This window comes from Fistularia commersonii, chromosome 2, assembly GCF_037954325.1.
Source record: "Fistularia commersonii isolate RoL2024-O1a breed Wild chromosome 2, RoL_Fcom_v1.0, whole genome shotgun sequence".
Lineage (NCBI taxonomy): Eukaryota > Metazoa > Chordata > Actinopteri > Syngnathiformes > Fistulariidae > Fistularia > Fistularia commersonii.
In genome coordinates this window covers 1,663,039-1,686,832 of record NC_141285.1, presented here as the reverse complement: position 1 = coordinate 1,686,832, position 23,794 = coordinate 1,663,039, and the positions used below count along the sequence as shown (strand labels likewise).

The window sequence follows — 23,794 nt, the reverse complement described above, 5'->3', positions numbered from 1 at the left end:
GCGTGTGTGTGTGTGTGTGTGTGTGTGTGTGTGTGTGTGTGTGTGCGTGCAGCTCCCGTGTCCCGCACAAACACAGCGGGACATTCACTGGCTGTCTGAACAGGGGGAAACCCGCTCGCCGTTCAGGCTTTTTATCCCCGGCTTGTCGCTTTAAAGTTTAAAACGTCGCCCCGGACGTTAACGTCTTGTGACGGGCCGCGCGCAAAAAACAAACACGGGCGCGCATCATCTCGTGAGCCGGTGAGGAAACATGGCTGCACCGCCGTCCGAGGGTTCGCCGTTCTTCTTTCCGACCTCAGGAAGATGGAATAAGACTTCGATTTCTGAAATCCCAATGGCCGATCATGTTTGTGTTGGCAGAAAGTTCCTCGTGCTATGCCGCTCCCCGAGGGAGGCCATACTTGTATGCTTGGAATTGCGAGGCATCCGGATGCTCCTTCGTTCATGTTAAAAGACACAAAAGTGCTCTCCGGTCCAAAACCTTTTCTGGGTACTATCCTGTCGCACTCATTGGAAATGAGACCATTCTTTCGGAGCCGCATCAGATACCGCCTTCATCTTCTTCTCTTTGACCTTGGTTGTTTTTATGAAGTTGATTTTCCAGATTCGAGCACAGCAGCTTTCACCTTCTTTTGTGACTAACTTTTTTTCCCCGTGCCACTTTGGCATCGGGGGCTGCGAGGGCGTCGGCCTCGTAATACAATCTCATCTCCGCCACGAGCCTTGAATCCCGCATTTTGGATTAAGGTGAACTGAAGTGCTACGTCTGCGAGCGCCGCATCTCGATAGGAGGTCGTATTTGTCCGGACAGAAAGCTGTCAATGGAGCGGAACCGTGTAGCAGATAGCAAGAGGCTGGACGCGAATAAATAATAAATTAACGTTAGGAAAGACCCGGTGGACTGCGGAATCCAAAGGCCTAGACCTCCGTGTGAGGGTTTTCCCATTTGTGTGACCTAGAAATCTGGCATGTGACACAGAACCAGGCACTAGATACCGTCTCACCAAGAACCATAGCTGAAAACTAGAAGATACTGGCCGGCGTCATGGAACGCAATTTATAAGTCAGGCCTTGAAAATGAACAAGCCACGAAATGTGTTGGACTAAAATGTCGGTGATCCGTTTTTTTTTTTCTTCCCAGTCGCCACTGTTGTGGATACGGAGGAGTTTATGATAATATGAGGCAGCACCAATAAAATGTTTGTTGCGAAGAAACGTTTCTTATCCTCGATTACGCTTCCAGTACGAGCCAGCACACATCTGGCTTTTTTTTGTTTTGGACGCGTCTACAATAGGAGTTTTGGTCGCCACGCTGTCGTTCCTCTTCCTCGCCATCGCAAATCCATCGTGATGCTCAGCTTGGTTGGAGCGACCGTCTCCAAACTTGCTTCTGGATAAAGAAAGGATACGTCACACATGGTTCCAGCTGAACTTAGCAAGTTTTTACTTCCTCCTTGACTATTAGAAGAAAAAAGGATCGTTGGCCGTAAGCGAACGTCGGCACGTCCGCATCTTTAATGTGAATATATTCTGTTTCTTTATTTGCCTGTCAGTGACCCGGCGGGTCGCGGGCGTGAACAGGATATTTAAGGTTGTCATCTCGGGCTCCGGGCAACGCTCATTTTTCACCGCTCGTGACGTTTTAAGGGCCATATACTTTAACCCTATCCGCCGGCTTGAATTATTCATCCGTTTCCTTTTCTACGGCGCCGGGCGGGTTCCAAGGACGGGACCGATATCTGGACACCTGTCCGGACGCCGGCGTGTCCGTGCGCTTTAATTGTACGGCCGTTCCGTGGCCGTGAAGGTCAGCCGCTCAGTAATATTGCAGCTCGCAGCGGCCGGACCGCCGTGATAAATAGCTCCCCTATAGGGACCTTGAACAGCTGATAGAAGGCCACCCGCGGCCACTCGCCGTGTTTTCGTGCCGCCCGAACTTCCACCACCGTCGGGAGTCCGAACAAAGACGTCGCGGCGAAGCGGAGTCCCGTCCGTCGTCCGAAGCCCGAGACGACGTCCCGGTTCGCCCGCAATTAGAGGATGGAATTTAATGACATTGGAGGCGCTGTCGTGAGAGAAATTCGACTTCGGCTTTTTCGACTGGAACTCAAACCGGCCGTTTATCATCGGGATAATTGGAGATTCTGTCGGTTTAAAGATCAGCAAGTCCTTGCGACTTGCAAGTGCATTCGGGGAAAAGTTGTCGCTCTGCAAACTGACTCTTTGCTTCTCGTTCAAGCCTCACAGTTCCATAGATCAGCTCCTTGATTGCTCATTTTTGTCCACTAAGAAAGTAGATTTTCGAATGGATTTACATCATAAATCAGTTATAATTTATATAAAAATAAATGACAAATAAAAGTTTCGATGGGATCTTAGTGCTTTTTCTTTTGATTTTATGGGAAAAAAGAATAGCTTGGTGGTTTTAAGTAAAAAAAAAAGAAAGCTTCCGATTTTAAGATATTGTTTTTTTATATTTATATACGTTCCCTGACGGTATCTGCACCTCTCACAGTTCTGAAACATTTTTTTCATTTTAAATAATCCTAATTGATGTGTGTTTATCCACATCGGTCTAAGTGAAACGGTAATTTGCGACCAACTAACGTTTTTTCCGGTACCGTTTGTTTTGCCTCGCTTCCATTTGCCTTCTTTTCCTTCCAAAAGAGCCAAAACAGACGAGAAGGCCCTCCGATATGTTTCGTCGACAAGGAAGGTTCAGTTACTTCGAGGTTTTTTCAACATTTCTCGGACGCGTTTGCCAACAAATACCGTCGTAATGGCTGCTTTGGTTTGAACCGGCATCGGGGAGTGAGCGAGGGGTCAGCACAGTTTCACAACTAACGCTAAATAAAAAGAAAACCCGCCGTACGCCGGCATTTCCCATACGTACCAGTCATCCGAGGGGGAACGGGAACGGGGCGGAGGGGCGGGACCTTAATATATTTCGCCATAAAGCCCAACTCATTTCACGCTCGACGGGTGGCGGCGCGTGAATTTCCAAGCACTTACGGCGCCGTTGTTTTTTTTTTTGTCTGACGTCCCGCCGCCTTCCGTTCCTCCTCCCGCAGACACTCCCAGCATCACGGCCAAGCTCATCAACGAGCAGAAGGAGGACAAGGAGAAGAAGAACCACGAGGAGAAAGAGAAAATGAAAGCCGACAACGGCTTCCAGGACAACTACAGCGTGGTCGTGGCCTCGGGTAAACACCTCCTCCTTTTGCCCCGCCGGTTTAGTCGCCATAACATGATTTTTTTTTTTTGCTTTTTGGCGCATAAAAAATAGAAAAAAAGCAGGAACCGGAGTGGTTTGTCGGCCAACTCTTTTGGCATCTTTTATATAAATATATATGGTTTTTTTGATTCGATTTCAAAGTTAAAAAAAGAAAAAAAAATTGAATGAAAAAGTGAGCTAAACTCCGTGCAATGTTTAAAAAAAGAGTCATGACTTTGACCCAAAAATGGAATGATAAGGTGTTTTTAAATGTGTGTCAGAGAGAGAGAGAGAGAGACAGCGTAAATAAGAGAATATCGTGAAAAGGGAGGGTTGACACGAGTAACCAAGAATAAGACTGAGGAATGGAAGGAGAAAAATGCAAAGATGCAAAATGCAAAAAAAAATATATATATATATATATATGAGAGAGAGGGTATGAGAAAATATTTAAAACGCTCAGAAAAAGGTTAGAAGAGGTGAAACAGCGTTAATTGCTTTTAACTGGTGCGCGAATATCATATCAGCAAACCTCACTGACACTGAAGAACCGACGGCCCGAGATGATCACAACGGTGATTTTTGTTTTTTTCCCCATGTATTATTCGGCCTGAGAGTAACTTTCACCCAGACGTCGGCCTGCTCCGTCTTGTCGTGAACAAATTTCCGTTGTTTTCTGGGTTCGTCAGGCTTAAAGTCTCAGTCCAAGAGAGCTCTGTCCACCCCTCCGCGGCCGCCGTCGCGAAGGGGTCGCGTGATGAGCGACAAGTTGGCGTCGTCGTCCGGCGTCGACCCCTCGGCCAAAACCATCAGCGTGCCCGTCTTCCACCTCTACCACAAGCTGCTTCCAGGTATGACGCGTTAGCCGCCGCGCAACTCTCGCGCACGCCGCGCGCGCCGCTAACGCTTCCGCCTCCCCAGGTCAGCCCCTCCCGCCCGAGATGACCCTGGCCCAGCTGCTGACGCTTTTGTACGACCGCAAGCTACCGCAGGGATACCAGTCCATCAACCTGACCGTCAGGCTGGGGTCAAAGGTCATCTCGGATCCTGGCCTCTCCAAGACGGACTCCTTCAAGAGGCTGCGCACGGAGAAAGGTAGTGACTCATAACCGGTCAGTTATACCGAGGCCAAAACGGTCACGCCTTTCGAGTCGTGTCGGTTTGTCACACACACACTGGTGTTTTGAATTTATCAAGCAAGTCTTGTTCCATCGTTCCGATGTTTGTTGTCGCGCTGCACTACATGACGAAGGCCGCTTTGTTTACCGTCGCCTTTGTGCGCCATATTGGATTGTGTTGCGTTCGCTTTCTTTCCTTTGTGTTGTTTTTTTTTTTTTTTTCCGGTGAAACCACCTCTACTTGTGTTGCTATGTGACTTCCAACTTTCGCGGTCGCAGCCTTAAAACTGGAAGGCGGAAGAAACATTTTAGGAGTTTTACTGGAGTGACTTGATGATCTGCGCTGTTTTAGATCAGTCTTGTCCTCGACAGTATCAAACGTGTTGCAAGCCGTTCAGTTTTTATTAAATGAGTTTATTTCAAAAGGGGACGATTCAATTTCATAAAACACATGAATAACACATGAGGAAAAAAGCCAGAATTAGCCAAAGAGGCTATTTTTCATCTGTATGATGTCAAAAATGGCAGTAATTGTTGGGCACAACAGCAACACAAATAGAACAGATAAAATATAATATTTACAAAATATACAGTGAGCTGCCAAATGGACGACGAGCGAGGACGGGCTTTAGTGTGTGCATGTAAATGTGTTCACCGGCCATTCTCGCAAATGTTTCCGAAATGTTTTGTAAAGTGGTAGTTGTTTAATTGTGTTTGGTGCACAGCCAGTCTTTACCTTGACGTTACACAACATACAATTAATAGATGCGCTCTAACAAAACCATCGCTTGGCCCTCATGTCGTGGACAAATCCGGCCACTTTCTGTAACTTTTTAACCGCACTGTCGGCAGACAGATAATTCCAACAGTCACATTTCACATTTAGGCCTGTTGATATTATATATTACGATGGTCTGATAGGAACATGGAGCCTTTGTTTGGAGTTGGAGTTTCTACCGGCCCCTAATTGCAAGTTGAGTAATCCAGCATCGATCTCTGAAACCTCCCCAAGATTGATTAATCATTTTTTTCTCAGCAAACTGAGCTCTTCCTAGTAAATTTGTTACCTTCTGCTGTGATTTTTTAATTTTTTAAATTTTTTTTATGTTTATTTTTTACCTGGTTGGCGCGCGCCATGAGTTTTGCGTCCTGCAAAGTAATTTGGAGGCGACGTGCCTCCTAACTTCCCCTGCTGGCAGCTAACCGGGTAGCTAACCCGACCAGCAGCTCTTTGCAGGGATCACTTGTTACTGATGTCACTGTGCTAAGTGTAGCATTTGCCGGCTAGGCGCTAGTTCATTCTTAAAATGCGCATAATGAGCACGTCCTAAAGAAGTGCAGCAATTTTTTTTTTTTTTTGTACATGTAGGCCTAAGAATACAAATTTGACATTTTTCCATTTTGTTGTTTTGACAATGTTTTGACTCCTGTTTTGCATCTGGGGGTAAAAAGCAGAAAAACAAACGGTATGTGGGTGAATCTCAACTGAATCAAGCTCCGCGTTGAAATTATTCCCATATTGGCTTTGCGAATCGAACATAGTCTCATATTGTTTACGAGGCACAATCTAACACTACAGTATTCTGCACGTTTTAGACGCTGTTTCTTTTTTTAAAGATGGATATCCAAGGCCGAGACACTTTTATTTTTGAACAACCGTAAGCTGAGAGAGACTCGGGAAAGCCCTTGACGATCCTCAAGTCTCCGAGGGACCGAAGGAGAAGCTTGAACTCAAGCAAAATAAAATTGGGTCTTTGGATCAATGGCTCAGTAAAATCTGATTAAGCGAAGGCCGCAAACAGCTTTATGGATTTTTATTTTCAACACCTTCAAGAAAGCGACACGGCAGAAAAGGAGCCTGAAGGTATTAGAGAGGAGGGATGTTTCACATTTTTTTTCGGCGGTGATGACAGCCATAACCATGACCTTAACAAATCCTGACAAATTAGGATTTCTTGAAGATTCTAGCAGGGTCATCGCTCACTGCAGCGCACGTGCCATGTCATAAATCTTTCAATTTTCCAATTTAAAGCTTGCCCAGATATTGTCGAAATTGTGTTTTTATAGGTATGGGCTATATACGCTAGCAGTACGGTTGCTTAAAATTAGCTCCAGGCCCGTGCCCATATTTAGTGCTTAAAATATAACCATATATGTGCGTGTGTGTGTGTGTGTGTGTGTGCATGTATGCATACACAAGTGCTAACTAGTTTTTTCAAGATGGTCTTTAGTTTGGTTTTAGACTTTTAAATTAAAGTGAAAATGGAATTTGTCAGTGGAAATGTTTGACCAACCAAACAACAACAACAAAAAAAGCCTTTCACAGATATTACATTTTAAAGTTAGGGTGTTAATAAACAGAAGTAAACAACTAATATAATCCTAAATCAGAGTGTTGGACGTTCCCAAACGGTCAACAGAAGCTCCTGCGGTCTGTTGACGTCCTTTTATTTCAGTTTTATCACAAAATCATCCCACTCCTCTTGTTATTTCCTTGTGCACGGATACATTAAGGGGAAAGATTGGCAATGCAAATCAGCAAAAGAGTAAATAGATACAAATATGAATCAACCTTGGATCCAGATGTTTAGTCTCTGTCAAAAACTCTGCGTCTTTTTTTGATCAAAAATAATTTGAGAGAACATGATCGGGGTGGTCGCTGTGAAATTGCGGCCCCGTGGCAAATGCTTTGAAGTCCGATTCATTTTTTAAATTTTTTTTTTAATTTTATTTTTTCCTTTGTAACCCTTACAATATAAAGATTTTTCATCATGGGCCGTATTCCACGGGCTTTTCATCTTGCATTTTTGGACGTCAGTATAGCAACGGGTAAAAACCGCGGTGTTGTCGCCGAGCTTTAACTTTTAATTGAATTCGAAGTTCTCTCTCCAGTCTCGGCGAGGTGGACGCCAGTCCAGGGATGTCAAACGTACGGCCCGCCACCAGGTCCGATCCAGGCCATGGAATAAATCTACAATTTGAAAAAAAAAACAACATAAAAATCAGTACTTTATTAAAAAAAAAAAAAAATGCAGTTCCTACATTGTCTGCTGGGGCTGCACTGTTTTAGTCAGTGTTAGCAACACGCCACAACACCATGTGACTCACAACTTACAGCCGATGGCAGCAACGCGGCTTCCGGCTCTGGAAATATCATTTTTATTTATTGTTAAAAATCTACCTGCTTTTCCGTCGGACCCGACACCCTCATCCGCGAGACGTCGTCGTCAAAAAAGAGAAAAATGGACCGCTTCTGAATTGTTTGCTGAGGTGAAATACAACATATGATGGAGAATGAGGAGACAGAACTGAGGTTTAGTGTTGAAATTGCACTTTTTCTCATGAATCTCAGGTTTTTAAAGGCGCAGTTCACTCCATATTAAGATTTTTATCTTCTACCTCTTCTCCTTTACACGAAAACAGAGGAAAAAATTGGACCGAGTGCTACTTTTCAGCAATGACGCTCTGATTTTACTGGTCCGGCCCCCTTGGCATCAAATTGGGCCGGTTTTTGCCGCCGGACCAAAATGAGTTTGACTCCCCTGCGCGAGTCGAACATGTTGGAACTGGATCTGGTGTTCGGTCCGCGGAGGGAGGAGGGATCTCACCTGCGTACGCTGCATATACTGGTCTATAGCGGCGGCTCCAGGGCCGGGACGAGGTCAGACCCGCGTTGGCCACCAGCGTCTCGGCTCTGCTGATGAGTCTGCAGACCTTCGTGCCCGGCGAACGTCCTGTCCATCAGCCGGGTGACTTTTATGATCGGACGGGTGGAGTTTTAATGCGCGAGACGTCCGCCATCGATGAGATCACGTCGATATGTAATCTCGTCGATGGCTTCTCGAGCCGGAGTTCCCCCGCCGTCGTCGTCGTCGTCTTCTGTTGTCGAGTTTTTTTTTTTTTTGTGTTGATTCGGTGATTTCAGATGTCCGAAAGCCCGTTTGTTTATTCGTGAACGTTTTAAATCACACCTCCTTGTTTCAGGCTCGCGGTGTTTTATTTCCCATTTTAGTCATGCAAATAGTATTTTCAGGTTTTCCTCCAATCTGTCATTTAAACAAATGACCTCCCATATTTCTAGAAAGATTTCTTTTTTTCAAATTAAGTGATGAATTGATTTGATTTTCCAAAATAAACTTTTGTACGCACGGCAAAACAATCCATTGCCTTATTTTAATGTAATTAGAATGAAATTTCGAGGTGTTCATTTTTTTTTTTTTTTTTCCAAAAACTCAGTGCTACATAAAACTCTTTTCTAATTGTTATTGATTACAAGAGAGTAACTGTATAATACATTTTAAAAAAGTGAACCTACCTCAATTTGTTTAAATCACCTCAATGCTAATTGGCAAGCAAAAACGCACAACTCGACCTGTTGAAATGGGAAAAAACGATCCGTCGGTTCGGCGCTTGTCTTTTCAGACTAAGTTGCACCTCTGTAATAAGATGTCGCATGTCAACGAAAAGGTCCATCGAGCCCAAAAAGTGTGACTCGTGAACGACAACGGCACGAAACTGTGATTTGTTAGGGGCTGAAGTGTCACAACCATGAGACACCCCATCCAGAATATCCAAAAGAACCCCAGTAGGACTCTTACAAAACAGTCTGGGTCAACTGGGAGTGGCTGGGAATGTAGGAGAAGGTCCCACGTTTACATTACATTACATTTGGCAGACGCTTTTATCCAAAGCCACTTACAATAGAGGACATAAGGACTGCAAATACACTTGCAAATACAAGATGCACAGGAAATATACAGAACAGTAAGCTTGGGTTAGTGAGGTTTTTTTTTTTTCGTTTTTTTTTTTGACAAAGACATACACAAACGTACACACACACTGCATAGCCTAACTTGCTGCCTAACCTGATCTGGGGCATCAGCGCAGTAAAAAGTCCTGAAAGAGAAAAGTTTTTACCTGTTTCTTGAAGGTTGAGAGAGATGATGCTGGTCTTGTTGCTTCCGGAAGTTTGTTCCACCACTGAGGTAGTAGAACTGAGAACAGTTTTGCCTGAGATCGCTTAGAGCGAGCAAAAGGTACTGCTAGTAGGTTTGAATTAGAGGAACGCAGCTCTCTGCCGGGAACATAAGGTCTTATCACTTCATTCAGATATGCTGGACCTGTTCCTGAGGTGGTTTTGCTTGCCAGGGTCAGCACCTTGTGCTCGATCCTGGCAGCTACTGGATGAACAGAGGTGTAACATGAGCCCTTTTGGGTTGAGTGAATACCAACCGTGCCGCAGCATTCTGAACCATCTGCAGTGGTTTTATTGCACAAGCAGGTCGTCCAGCTAGGAGGGAATTGCAGTCGTCCAGGCGGGAGATGAACATGGCCTGAACCAATAGCTGTGCCGACTGTTGGGTCAGGTAGGGTCTGATTTTGTTTGCCAAATTCTTACCTGAAACCCATCCATAACAAACGGGACGAACTGAATCCGGTCGCACATGCTCAGAGTACGGTTCTGCTTTTTCGTCCTCAAAAGTAGAGAGTCTCTTGAGATGAATTGCACTTGTTTATGTTTTCCGTGAGGTTTCCCCGGAGCCCCTCCTGGCCGGGCGCTCCCGGAGATGTCGGGCGAGAGCCCCGGTCAAAGCCGTTGATTATTTTTTGCGAGGTTATCCACTCCGGCTCCAGAGCTTAGGGCCCTCTGTGAAAGATGATGGCATTTAGGCCCGGCTGTAAATCTGCCCTTTTACAGGCTGCAAGAGGCTGCCTGCACAACCCCCTCTTGTTTAACCCTGACATTCCCTAAATGAACCCCCCCTTTCCAACCTCCCCCAAGCAAGCGCAAATAAACTGCCCGATTTTAAAAAGCGCGTGAGCTGCCCAGACACTAACCGCTTGATGAGGTCAGTCATTATCTTTATTCAACCAATATGGCCTTCCCTCTCGGTGGCTGCTCGGTTCAGATTGGCTCATTACGCGGACTGTGGAGATTAGACGCCCTGCAGCTCCAGAACCGCCAACAAATAAATGATTAGTCGCCGAGCGATGTGTCTTTCTTTTAGCGAGACGTCGTATTTCCTGCCGAATCCGTCGCCTTGGAATTTGCCGTCCCTCGACGTGACGGATGCGAGGACCCCCCCCGGCTCCGCTGACGGGCGGCGTTTTCCGATCTTTTTTCATCCCCACGTTTCCCCCAAACCCTTCCAGATTTAGCACATTTGGGCACAAGAATCGACAACCTCTGATTTGCTGCCAAACTGGTTTGTCCGTACGAGGCTTTCCGCCGCCCGGCTCCCCCCGTCCCCACTGACACATCATGTTCCCGAAGCACTTGTTGCCAGACACCGCTATTCCAAGAAAAACCTCTCCACCGTCTACGTCTTAGCAAAATAGCATAATAATCGCATTGAAATAAAACCTAGCCAGCTGCCATTCATTTGAATGTACTGTCGGTCGTGACTGCAAGTGATGTAACCCATCATCAAGGAAACACCAAGACCTCACCGGACTCTCTTGTCTTGCTAAGTCCATCATCAGTTATCAGTTCCAAACGAAATACCGTCGACCGCAGACGAGGCGCAATTATGCTTAAAGTGAATCACATTCCCGCTACGTCGTCGTCGCTTTGGAAATTGGTGGTTTTCATTTTGAACGACAATGTAAACCGGCTCAGTCAAGTTGTTCTGTCAAGCCAGCGGAGGAAAGACAACCTCCGGTCAGTTGGAGAACCGAGGAAAAAGAAGAATTAGCAGAATGAAGCAGGTTGAATCCTTAAACGGCTCAAAGTTTGTCTACTAAGTCCATTCCGGATTAACATGACATCTACTCCATGTTCTCCTGCCGGAAAGGGTGAGATTTCATTACAGGTCCCCAAAAGTGCCTCTTTGTGTGGCTAATCTCAAACAACGGGAATAGATGGAGAAAGACGGGATTAGCTTTCTTCCCCCGTTTTCCTTCTATTTACTTTCGATGTAAAGTGTTGCAAAGTAGACCGACAACTCATAGGACAGTATTCTTAAAAGGCACGCGGAGGGAAACTGCAATGGAGCCGAGGCTCTTCAGAAGGACCTCATTGTCCGTTGCCTCTCGGCTTGAAACTTCGGGATTCTCCGATCTTCGTTCGTACTGTAATCCCGTTTGTCGTCGTCCAGACATGCTAATCTGTTTAAACCTCCCCCCTTTTTTTATTTTATTCATCGGATTCAGCACCAAGAGAGTTTACAGGCTGGAAAAGAAGTCCCCTGAGACGCCCAGGGCAATGAATCAGACACCTGATTTTCTCCTCCGGGGTTGATGAGTGGCTTTCTAGAAAAAGTACCATCAATCCAGCCGTGCTTTAGTATAATCGTAAAAAGCCAAGGCCAAGCCGTCACAACAAAACAGTTGGCTCCGGTGGAGGACGGCTGGGATATTCTTGTTTTTTTTTGTTCTGTCTTTCACCTTTTGTTTCATTTTGACTTTGCCGACTGTGCCATTTTGTGTCCGTCTGTGCGTAAACAAGGGCTTCAAGAGCAAATTCCATTTTCCTCTTAATGCTAAGCGTGTAGTTTCTCACAGAGGGCACCCTCAGCTGGTCATACTTCACCAGTTGCACGTGCACTAACGGGCATCTTTGTTCGATATGGTGTGCACGTTCGACCGCTTGCTGACCTAAACAGTGAAATCGACCAATCGCGGCAGAGATTGAAGAGTACAGGATACCCTTGTTTTTCGCGGGGGTTACGTTCCAAAAAGAACCCGTGATCGGCAAAATCCGTGAAGTAGAAACCTTTTTTTTTTTTTTTTTTACAATTATTATACAATTAAATACTCTATTATACATTGAAAAGAAAGAACAAACCATTTTACAGGCTCAATCATTTGTTTCACAAATAAAAGTACTGTACTTTAGAAAGGTTTTTTTCAACAAATAACTTCTGTACTGGACTGTCAAATAATAATTTTAATCATCAATGTGAACAGAAGGCTTCAAATGGCGGAGATTAGCTCCGCCCACCGCGACCCGAGTCATTGGATTAAACAGGATAAAATTGAAAATGATTATGAAAAAAATTGCGGACAGTTGCAACCCTTTTTGCATCCTTATTAAAACTTCTTGCTGCTGTCGTCCTTATGTTTTTTTCTTCCTTCTTTACGGAACGAACGGAAGATTCATTCATTCCGTAATGCCGACCTACAGCCGCATAGCTTTTAGCTTCCCTTAGCATGTCCGGAAGTTTAACTTTATCTGCCATAGATAGCATCTTCCGCTGCCTTTTGGGCCCTGCAAGGTGCTTTTGTCGCTCCAGAGCGTTTTGTCAACATTATGGGTTTTAGAGAAACTCGAACTCGCGAGAGAATTTGCACGTACGTCATGTAAATTTGTCAAGCTGTTTTACGTACGTGTACATATTAAACTGCGACGTTATTGACGCACAGGTAGAGAAGAAGCGGAGTGACTTTTCAGCCAATCAGAATGCAGAACACAATGTACCATGCAAATCCAGGAAGTAGCGAAACCGTGAAAAGTAAACCAGGTTCTAGCGAGGGATCACTGTATTCGGGGATGTCGACGCGGTCGGACGAGCTGCTGCTGGTCAAACGTCTGGACGTGTACGGTTGTAACTGCCGTGAAGAATCAGGTGTCTTGTAACAGCAAGGCGTGCCTGATAAAGTGGCTGCCGATTGATGCCTCTAATGAAATGTGTCTTTTCTATATTCGGACAGCGTCACTAAATTATAGTTTCAAGTAGCGTGCCAATTGACGTCGTCAGTCCAATATCGCCAGGTTTTGTCCTAATCCTACGAGATGCAGAGGATTAACCTATTACGCGGCCTCTTGATGGAGCCCATTTCAGATTCAGATACCGAAACACTGTTTGTCCCCGAGGGCCGATTGAACGGCCCTTTTGGATCGCATAAACAGACGAAGAACCTCACATCTATAATTATAAGGTTCACATACAGATGCTCCTCGTTTTACGACATCCTCCAACTAAGGCGCTTAGGGGTTACGCCACCATCCCCCATGAATTTATCAACAGTTTCGTTCCATCACTCCGACGTGAGGCGCACGCCATGCCAACTCGTTGGCGAGCAGAAAGGACAAATTCGTCAAATTCGGACAACGTACGAGGAAGACCGCTTTGTTGACATTCGCCGGTTGCACGTCATATTGGTGTGCTACATTCACTTTCTTTCGTTGGCGTTGACTTGTTGGAAACTTTTTGTTCGTATGTTAGGTACAATATATGTTTCGTGTCGTAGGAACAGAATTTCGACTCGAGACCCCTGTCTATAATCGTCTGTGCATCCAGACCAGGGGTGGGCAAACTGCAGCCCGCCGGTCTTTTTAATCCGGCCCGCCAAAGATCGGTACAGAATTCATACTTGATGTGATTGATTGAATGATCGGATCAATGAACGCGGGAGCTCAAACAGGAGATTATTTCATTTTTGGAGCTACTTGGGAATTTTCCTGAGCTGAATGACTCAGATCGGGTTTGTGATTTAGCCCGATTTGACGTAGGGGTCAATGTTAGAGTTAGCGCTGCGCGACAGTGGTCGTTTGGGATCGTGGGAAGATCAGCGAGTGACAGTGATGGAGATGGACAAAAGAAAAAAGAAAAGACGGTGAGCTCGAGGCAACACAGCGAAAGCTATCTTTCATTCGGGTTCACTTTCACCGGGGATGCGACTGCATCGGCTCGGCGGCGCTCGGGGTGCGGCGAGAAGCTATCCGCTAGCGCTACGGTGCCAAGCGAGCTCAAACGCCGTCTCCAAACCGAACACCTTCCCGTTCAAAACAAGACCTGACACGCTTGGACGGCAAGCGCTGGAGAAAAGGTTGTTTCACAACTAACTGCATCTCGTGCGACGACTTGCACTGGACATGTCATCTAAAATGCGTCTGTGGCTGAATCAGTACATCCGCCAGCCCCCCTCATTTACCGTTTGCGCTACGCTAATCTGTTAGCGCCGTAGACCGTCGTACCTCGAGAAGCGTCTACACGACACACGGGCACGTACGTGGACAGTCACATGCACAGCGCATCCTGCTCTCTGTTCAAACTGTAAAAAAAAAACCAAAAAAAATAAATCAGCCTCACAGCCGCTTCCCGTTCGAGCCGAAGATTCGAGCCGCCATTCAGAGCTTGTTATTGTTCACCTGAATGTTAAGAAATTCTGGTCGGGGATTTATTTACAGCAGCTTCTGGCTGGGAGCTCTCATAAATACACCACGATACACAGACAACCCTCCCGAGAGCCCGGCGACACAAACACTCGTCTTTTCTGTGAGCTCGTCACACGACGATGCAGAAACTCTCAGCCTGTCAGCGACAACACCAAAGTCAGCAGATGGCCAAACCAGGGTTCCCGAATACTTCATTTTCCCTTTGACGTGTGACTCTTATCCGACTTAAGATGGCATTTTGACCGTCCGATGCTCGCCGTCTTTGCCGCAGTGGACCACTCGGACATGCTGAACAGTTGTCCGGAGGACGAGCCGATGACGCCCAGCGACGACTGTCTGGACGCCGCGACTGACGAGTCCCTGCTGGAGACCAACCCCATCCAGTCCCCGCTGCAGGTGTTTGCCGGAATGGGAGGCCTGGCGCTCATTGCCGAGAGGCTACCGATGCTCTACCCGGACGTTATTCAGCAGGTGAGACCCGCTGACGCTTCAAGCGTGCGAATGTAATGTCCATTGAGACCATTTTCAAACTTGAATGAATATGCAAATTCCCTTATTTTCATCATTTGTGTCAAAATTAGTCCAAAAAAAACGTCAGCCTATTCATTGAGTTAGCACGTAACCACTGACAATTTTTGTTTGTTCCGTAAAATACTTATTCCTAACGAGCTAAGATCCCTCGCCACCTCCCCCCAAATCACCCGGCACGATCTGCGGGGGCCAAACTTGAATTTTCCGTCCTGACGCCGACCCCCTTCAAGCAGCAAGCCATGCAACTCCAGAATTGCGTACGCCTGACGTTTTGGATAAACGTCTTTATCTTTGGCCTCCAGAAAGTTACATTACATGACAAAATAACTCGTACCGTACTCGTCACCATCAGCTGTACGATGTAATCACAGACTGAAGAAAGATGAACATTTGGACTTGCTATTTTTGCAATTTCAAAAACTGCTAGTGTTATCTCCAAGATGCTTTATTATTGTGTCCTAGTCAGCGGATGAAGTGATAAGAGTTCTCTTAAAGTTCTCAAGTGACAAAAGCATATTTGAACACCGAGCGGAGCTCCGGCTTGTGTCAGCACGGTCTCGTACTTCACGACCCTCCCCTTGGCTGAGGTCTTTCTCATTCCCCGAACAGGTCAGTGCCCCTTTGGTGGCGTCGGCCTCGCAGGAGAAGCCCAAAGACAGCGACCAGTTCGAGTGGGTGACCATCGAGCAGTCCGGAGAGCTGGTGTACGAGGCCCCGGAGTCCATCGCCGCCGAGCCCCCGCCCATCAACAAGCAGCAGTCCCAGTCCTCGTCCTCTTCGTCCTCGTCCTCGGTGCAAACCATGTCCCCCATCCCGGCCCACTCGCTGGCCGCCTTCGGCCTCTTCCTGCGCCTGCCGGGATACGCCGAGGTGCTGCTGAAGGAGAGGAAGCACGCCCAGTGTCTGCTGCGCCTGGTGCTCGGGGTCACCGACGACGGAGAGGGCAGTGAGTCTGAGTTGTCATAAAACCGGCGACTCGCGGCATCCGAGTTAGAAATTGAACTCGGTTTGTCTCCAGGCTGATGCCGGAGTCTTTTCGCATCTCCTTTATCCCACAACATCTGAGCACTTTTGATATTGAATTCAGATAGAATAGGATGTGCCTTCTATCGTCCCGCAACGGGGAAATTTCAATTCACACAACAGAAAGAGGTAGTTAAGTCGTAAATATTAGAAGTTGAAACACCACGATACAAAAAATAGTCTAAATTTTAGACTACCGTAATTTCTGGACTATTGGGCGCACCTCACTATAAGCCGCACCGGCTAGCCGATCGCTACCTTGGGCTTCCTCCTGCGCACTAAAACCGAAAAAGTCATCTTCTTCGGTGTCGGAGTTGAACAGACTCGGTTATTTCATCGGTCCAATGTGATGAGGATGTTTTAGCGCGAAGCTCATTAGCCCCCCCCCCAAAAAAAATCCATATATTAGCCGCACTGTTCTTTAAGTGAAAAAAATCGCAGCTTATCGTCCGGAAATTACGGTATTTTTTGCACTGGTGTGCACTTGTGTGCACTTTGCACTTGTGTTTTGCACAGGTGTTTACATTTTTTAGACTCTAAAAAAACAGCAACACAACATATCACCCAGCATGTGTCCACCTCGGGCTTTAATGATATTCCTTATATTTGCATGTCTTTCCTCTGTCCCAGGTCACATCCTGCAGTCTCCGTCGGCCAACGTGCTGCCAACGCTGCCGTTCCACGTCCTGCGGGCGTTGTTCAGCAGCACGCCCCTCACCACCGACGACGGCGTCCTGCTCCGCCGCATGGCGCTGGAGATCGGAGCCATCCATCTGATCCTCGCCTGCCTGTCGGCACTCAGCCATCACGCCCCCCGAAACCCCAACGCCAACACGAGTGTGTCGGAGGTAAGTAACACTAGCAAACATCGCCGCCCCTAACCGGAAACCTCGTATCCATGTCTTGGCCGTCAATCCGGCCCCTAATGTGTCCCAAAGAGAGGACTCAGCCTTTAGTGTACATGTCTTGCCCCAGTGAAACTTGGAGTTCAATTTTGGGGGGATGTTCCAAGCTTTCGTCAAGTACCAGGTGCATTTGTTTACTAAACAAAAAGAACAAACTACCCTAATATTTTGGATTTTCATCCCCCCCCCCCCCTTTTTTTTTTCCACACCCTCAGAATTGTGACTTTATTTTTTTCAACTGTAGATCTTTGTTTCGAACACATATAATCATTGACAAAATTCACATTTCATTTTTTTCCACATTGACATTACATTTACCTAACATTGCCAAAATGGAGCAAGCAGAAGTATACACTGGTATATACCTACTCCATTTCCCCTATTTACGATATATTTGTACGGTATTTCGTTATAGTTATATTGAATACAAAATAGGCAACTTTCACTGGAATCATTAAACAGCGGTTTTGTCTTTTGACATTATTTGCTTTTTAATTTTTTCCTCCAATGCAAGCAGTACTCCACTTTGCATATTTAAATGTAAATTTTCCATGTGCTTTTCCGTGGCTGGGTCTTTTGCAGTGTGTCATTCCCCGATTGCTTCCCCGAAAAAGTCCGTGGATCTACACTGGCTTTACCGCGGGAACTTAGACAGCATTTCATTGGACTTTTTCTTTCCCCCTGCGTGACTCGGCGGATTCGCAAGAGCGAAGCCCCTCCCCGCCGGCCATTTCATTGTCCGAAACAGAAGCGCAGCATTTTGTCCGTGAGCGTCGGCAAATGGGACGCGTTCTCGCAAGACCTCTGCGGCTCGTCCCCGTGCGAGCTGCTGGAAAGTAGCTCCATAGTCCAGCCGCAGTGATAAGACGCTAATGGAGCTTTGGGGGGAATTAGGGCCGTTTTAGAGACTTGTCCTTTGTGTTATTGACGCCCCCGGGCTGAGAAGAATAGGAGGAGGATTTTCATGCATAGAGATTGACTCTTAAACTCATTTCCACTGTCGTGCCCATTAACCTGAAGGAAAGAGGATTTCCATTCAGCCGAGAGTCCACGTGTAGAGTCCGAATTACGCACAAACTCCAACCCGCCGGCGCACAAACTCTTGATAAATCGGACACGGATCGGATCCCGACCGCTAATTTCCCGGAGTAATTTTGACTTTTATGAAACCATTTAAAACCCGTACGTGATTGATTTTTATTTCCCCAAAAAGTTTTTTTTCCTGACAAATTGAATACAAATGTATTTCTGAAGCATCATATTTTTAAGGCGGACCTCGTAGGACGTAAAAAGAAATCTCAACATCTAATGCGTGCCGATTCTTAATGGCTACTCAGGCAATTTTCGGAGACTGTGATTAATAACCGGCAGCGGATCAATGAATCCGATGACCGTGGATGGATTTGCATCCTCTTGCGCTTGTTCTGTACGAACACAGCAGATAGAAATACAGCCGGTGTCTCGCGGGGCGCCGACCTCCACACTGCTGACACACAAAATTAATTTCAGGTGACAGACGGTATCTCATAACACATACACACACTTTACACTTGACTTTACGCTTTACTCCTGTCCTTTTTAATGTCTCTATTTATATATATGGTTTTTCTTATTGTTTAATGCCTTTTGTTTCCTGTCCTTTGCCCTTTGACACACAAATTTCTCTACGGGGATCAGGAAAATCTTATTTTATCCTAGATTCGCTCAATGTATTTGCATGTTCACGTGAGCATAGATTAGGCCGCGTCAAATTTAGGATTGCTAATTCATCCACGATACGTAAAATGTTGGCGAACGCTAAATTGTCAACAAAAATAAATTGATATTCCAATGCTCTGTCTTAACTGGCAAGAAAAAAAAAAAAAATCTAGAAACCAATACCATAAATCCCCGCATGTGGATTAATGGCATGCTCCAAGCTGGGAAAACTAATCACAAGGGTGTTTTTTTGTAAAGTAATTTATATATATATATATGATTCCCTTTTTCTTCTCCTTTTCTTTTTAATTATATTGATTTATTTCATTTATTATTATTATCATTTTCATGATTATTACTATTATCATTATCATTATTATTATTATTATTATTATTATTATTACTATTATTATTATAATTTCTGTCACTATTATTATTGTTATTATTTATATATTCATTTCATTATTATTATTGTATGATTATTATTCATTTATATATATTTTTAGTCTTGATTTTCACAACTTTGATGCCTCATGTGCCCCCCTATTGCCCCTTAGGGACAAATAAAGTTTTCTGATTCTGAAGAGTTGAACCTGAGATAAGAATTGACCACCCATGATTTTTTTTAAAACCTTTTTCCGGGATTTAAAACAGCTGGATCTCGTCCTCGTGCCTTTCAGTCCAGATGTTTCCCGCTGCGACAGAAGACCGAATGACCAGTGCCGTGTTTTTGATGGGCGTCGTCGATGTCACGCCGTTAATCACATAACCAAACACCCGCTGACGAGGAAACAGTCGGATTTCACGAAGGAATTTTCCACACTAATATTCTCCTTTTGTTTGCGGTTCAACAGCCGCAGATGTCCAGTTGTCACGGCGGCGGGACCAGCGAGGAGCAGCAGTTGTACTGGGCCAAAGGAACCGGCTTCGGCACGGGATCCACGGCGTCCGGCTGGGACGTGGAGCAGGCGCTCACCAAGCAGCGGCTAGAAGAGGAGCACGTCACCTGTCTGCTGCAGGTAAGCAAGGAAAATAATAGCATATTAGTATTTTAACAGTTTATGTTGTGTTTATCAATGAAAATTGCCTTTGAATATCCTTCACTTGTAATAGAAACAAGACAATCGGGCCAATAATTGGTGATTTTACTGCTCAACAAAGCCTTAATAGGGATTCCGTTTCAACAAAAATGAGAACAAAGTAATACAATATTGTATTTCTTATAACAGGGCTACATCAGCATCATGGTCGCCCTCAGAGGGCCACATGTTACGGTAACATGTGACTCAATGTACATGTAAAATAAATGTAACTACTCCTTCATGTTAAATAACTGAATTTATAACTCATTCAAATCCAAAATGTGACATTTGCATTTGCATAGATGTAAAAAAAAAGAAAAAATTACCAGTTGCTCTGCTTTCACTGCTGCAGTGTTTTTGATGAAGACATTCTGCTGCCATCGTCGTTTGGCTTTTAATACTTGGACAATTTGTTGTTTTTCTGGAAGGCTAACTAGCATACTTAGCTCCGTGTTTGGTGCCAAAGCGCAAACATAGATTGCACTCTATGTTTGCATAGACAAGCTTTGACAAGCAACGCTGCCTCATAACACAAAAGACATACTGCTTTTTAACCTTGGAGCACAAACATGTATTCACCTTTCTTGTGACAGCATCTTTGCTCTTCCTGGACATTTAGGGATCATTTGTGTTTCTCGGTTCCACTTGTTGATGTGGATGCACTGCAGTCTAGTAGCGGGACGCCGTCACTTTGTGGGTAACATGATTGGCATGTATTGTAGGAAATGTAGTTCATGGTTAATGCACGTGTTTGACTTATTTATTTTAAGACAATCGGACCTTTTAAGACTTTCTCACCGGCCACAGAAAATGATGCAGCGGGCCACATATGGCCCGCAGGCCTCGAGTTTGACATGTCTTATAATATACACTGCTCAAAATAATAAAGGGAACACTTAAAAAACACATCCTCGATCTAAATGAATGAAATATTCTTATAAATGAATGAAATACTTTGCTCTTTACACAGTTGAATGTGCCGACAACAAAATCACACAAAAATGATCAATGGAAATCAATTGTATCAACCCATGGAGGTCTGGATTAGGAATCACACTCCAAATTAAAGTGTGAAAACAAACTCCAGGCTGATCCCACTTTGATGTAATGTCCTTAAAACAAGTCCAAATGAATGTGTGTTGCTTCCTGAGTGGACACTATGATTTCACACAAGTGGGATTGACTTGGAGTTACATTGTGTTGTTCAAGTGTTCCCTTTATTTTTTTGAGCAGTATATATAAGGCTTATATAAATGTATTCAATAGCGAAACAGTTAATGGACTCCGAGCTGTAATGATTTCTCTAAAATGATGTGGCATCTCATCGCAGGGCATATTTGACGGTTTCTGATCGTACCCTAGATGTTTGGTGTTCACGATAGTAAGATTCTCAGATCGAACAGGGAAACTATCGGGTGTTTACGAGCCAAGTGGACGTCCCGTCGGCAACCTCGCTCAACCGCGCGTCGTTTTACCCGACCAGGTCCTGGCGAGCTACATCAACCCGGCGGGATCCGGCGGTTGCCACGGCGCCGACGCCTCCTCGGCCGACGGCAGGACCCACAATAGCTCGGCGCTGCCGGCCGTGCTGCAGGAGCTGCTGAGCCAGTCCTGCCTCATCCCCGCCATGTCCTCCTACCTGCGCAACGACTCAGGTGAGCGCACGCCGTTTTGGAACGCTAGTTGGACTAGCGTCAGATCAGCTGGGAAAACTGAACAAAAATGAATAGTATTTATAATTCTGGAGAATGGAAGCACATAAGTACGTGCTGAGGGCGTCGATGCGTGTCCTTTCATACGTGTTGTCGGGACGCGAAAAAGACCCGCTGAGGCCCGTTGAAGTGACACGGGAGTTTGACGTAAACAAGAACGTCACTTCCAAACAGAAACGTTGGCGTGCTGTGAAACCAAGACTTTGCACGGAGCAGAGAGTCGGCCGGAGAGGCTGTCGGAGGTTTAATTAGTTTGTTGTTTGTGCACCTGAAACCCGAGCTTGACGCAAGACTGCCGAGACTGCCGGCAGCGTGCGTGCTCATCTGTTGGGAAAATCATGGGTGAGATGTTTGTTTTTTGTGTGTGTGTGTGTGTGTGTGTGTGTGTGCGCTCCAGCCTTTGGGGTTTAAAAGAGTGCACCTTGTAACCACGGCCACTTTTTGCCTCACATAAGAGCAGATGGAGCTGCGACGGCGAAGGCCGGAGCGCCGAGTCAAAGCGGTCTTCCCGTTAAATCCAGTCTTGTGGAAAAACCTTTTCTTTTTCTTTGTTGCCTCAATTTTTTTTTCTCTTGCGGGTTTCATTCGTGGTCTTTTCCAGAGGCTTCGTTGGTTGAGCGTCATAGTTCCCGGAAAGGAATGGCAACGTTAACTGTAGATTTCTATAGAAGCGCGGCACCCGCACGAGTCCTGCAGTCGACGTCTCCATCCAAATTACAGGCAAAAAAAGAAAAAGAAAAAAAAAAAGGGCCGCCCGGCTCGCTCGATTCGAGGGTCCGGGGGTGGATTTTGGCGAGATTTACACGATCTCTCTGTCACATCGGATTTTTCCAGGAAGTCTGGAGTGTCATCTCGCTCCCCGCGGGGTCGGCATCACCACCTGCACGCCATCTCCGTTCCACCGCCGTGACAGAAGTATTTTCAGCCTCAGAATGCAAAATCGCAAACTCTCGGCTCCGGTGACATTCGTAGTGTTAAAATTGAAGGCAAAAAAAAAAATGGTACCGGTGGTCACTCGCTACCGGTCCCATTAGGAATTTTGGGAAAGATTTAGAATAGTAAAGAATTTGTGAACGTGATCCGGTAATGTGATTGCGGCACTTTGTTACCTGGGGAAAGAAAGATGAGGTCCCACGTTGCTAAATTCCACGTTGCTAAAGTAAGGGAAGGTAAAGTAAGGATGTGTATGTCAGATTTCGCCGTCGATTTTCCTGCTCAGTTCAAATGTGAAAAGCAGGTTCCACGATACCTTGACTTACGAGTTTTTAATTGGCCCCGAGACCGAGCTCGTATATCAAATTTTACTTTCCCCATTCAAACGAAGTGAAATGCTTTTCATCCGTTCCGGCCCTCCTGTTTTTGTTGTAAATCAAAAAAACATGCCTCATGAATTACAAATAATGTATAAAAAATAAGAATCTAAGGAGAACTTAAAGAAATAAACCGGTGTATTTACCGTGAGGATTGGACGAGGACGCTAACTTTGGTTTTTCATTTCATGTAGCGTAGCTTCACTTACTCGCTACACACTTAATGCTACAACGTAGCTTGCACACTATTCTACATTTTATCGCTGAACTTAATTTAGCCACAGAATGCCGATCCGGTTTTTAAAACGATCAAACCATCTCCGGCTGGCTCTATCTCCTCCCGGACCTCGTCCGACAACGTTCCTACCTTCTCCCAGATGATGCTCTCGGTCCCGGTATCCCCGCAAACAGCTACTTCTCCGTCTCTTCCGCGGACACGCTCCCCGCTCGTGTTTTCCGTTGATTTCCCGACGGGGCCGCCCGCCACGCTCGTCCCGCTCGCTCGTGACTCAGGTCTCGGTTCGTATCACGGGGGGAAGAAAAAAAAATAAAATTGGATGACGGAAAGCGACCGTAAGTCGAGGTCGTAGCCGAGGAGGACTCGGCCTCGCAACCATCAGCTGTTAAATCATTGAGCTAATTCGCTTTTTTTTTTTAATATTTCATATGTGGGATTTCCTCTCCGTTAGAATTCATTTCAGACTTATATATATTTATATATATATTTTTTTCTCGGACACTAAGCCGTAGTGAGCCCCCCTCCCCCCCATGTTGCTCCCTCTGTTTGGTCAGGCGCCGGGATGGAAGACATTTCACGCACTGAAAGACACAGGGACTCCAGTTTGGCGGCGTGCGTCCGCCCTCCCGGTTTGCTTTGCCGCGTTTTCGCGGCTTATCGCCCCACAGCCGGGACGAGCTGAGTTTGAGTGTGTGTGTGTGTGTGTGTGTGTGTGTGTGTCATACACACCCCCTTTGTGCCTCACGCCGCCGGGGGTGTTCCAGGTTCCAGGAGTATCTCCATGCGTGCTAATGCGTCCTGCCCTCATCATTAAATAACAGCTGATAAAAAGCATTGTAAGTG

At 45.8% G+C, this 23,794-nt stretch overlaps 1 protein-coding gene across 1 annotated transcript in view; it reads left to right on the top strand.

The window, feature by feature from the left end:
- Positions 1–23,794, top strand: part of birc6 (baculoviral IAP repeat containing 6) — a 135,256-nt gene that overhangs the window by 51,287 nt on the left and 60,175 nt on the right. Inside the window, exons 57-64 of the mRNA XM_086164050.1 lie at positions 3,072–3,203; positions 3,904–4,065; positions 4,136–4,309; positions 14,724–14,923; positions 15,593–15,929; positions 16,637–16,854; positions 19,464–19,628; positions 21,175–21,346. Coding sequence (XP_086020176.1) covers positions 3,072–3,203; positions 3,904–4,065; positions 4,136–4,309; positions 14,724–14,923; positions 15,593–15,929; positions 16,637–16,854; positions 19,464–19,628; positions 21,175–21,346 — 1,560 coding nt within the window. The remainder of the gene's footprint in view (positions 1–3,071; positions 3,204–3,903; positions 4,066–4,135; positions 4,310–14,723; positions 14,924–15,592; positions 15,930–16,636; positions 16,855–19,463; positions 19,629–21,174; positions 21,347–23,794) is intronic.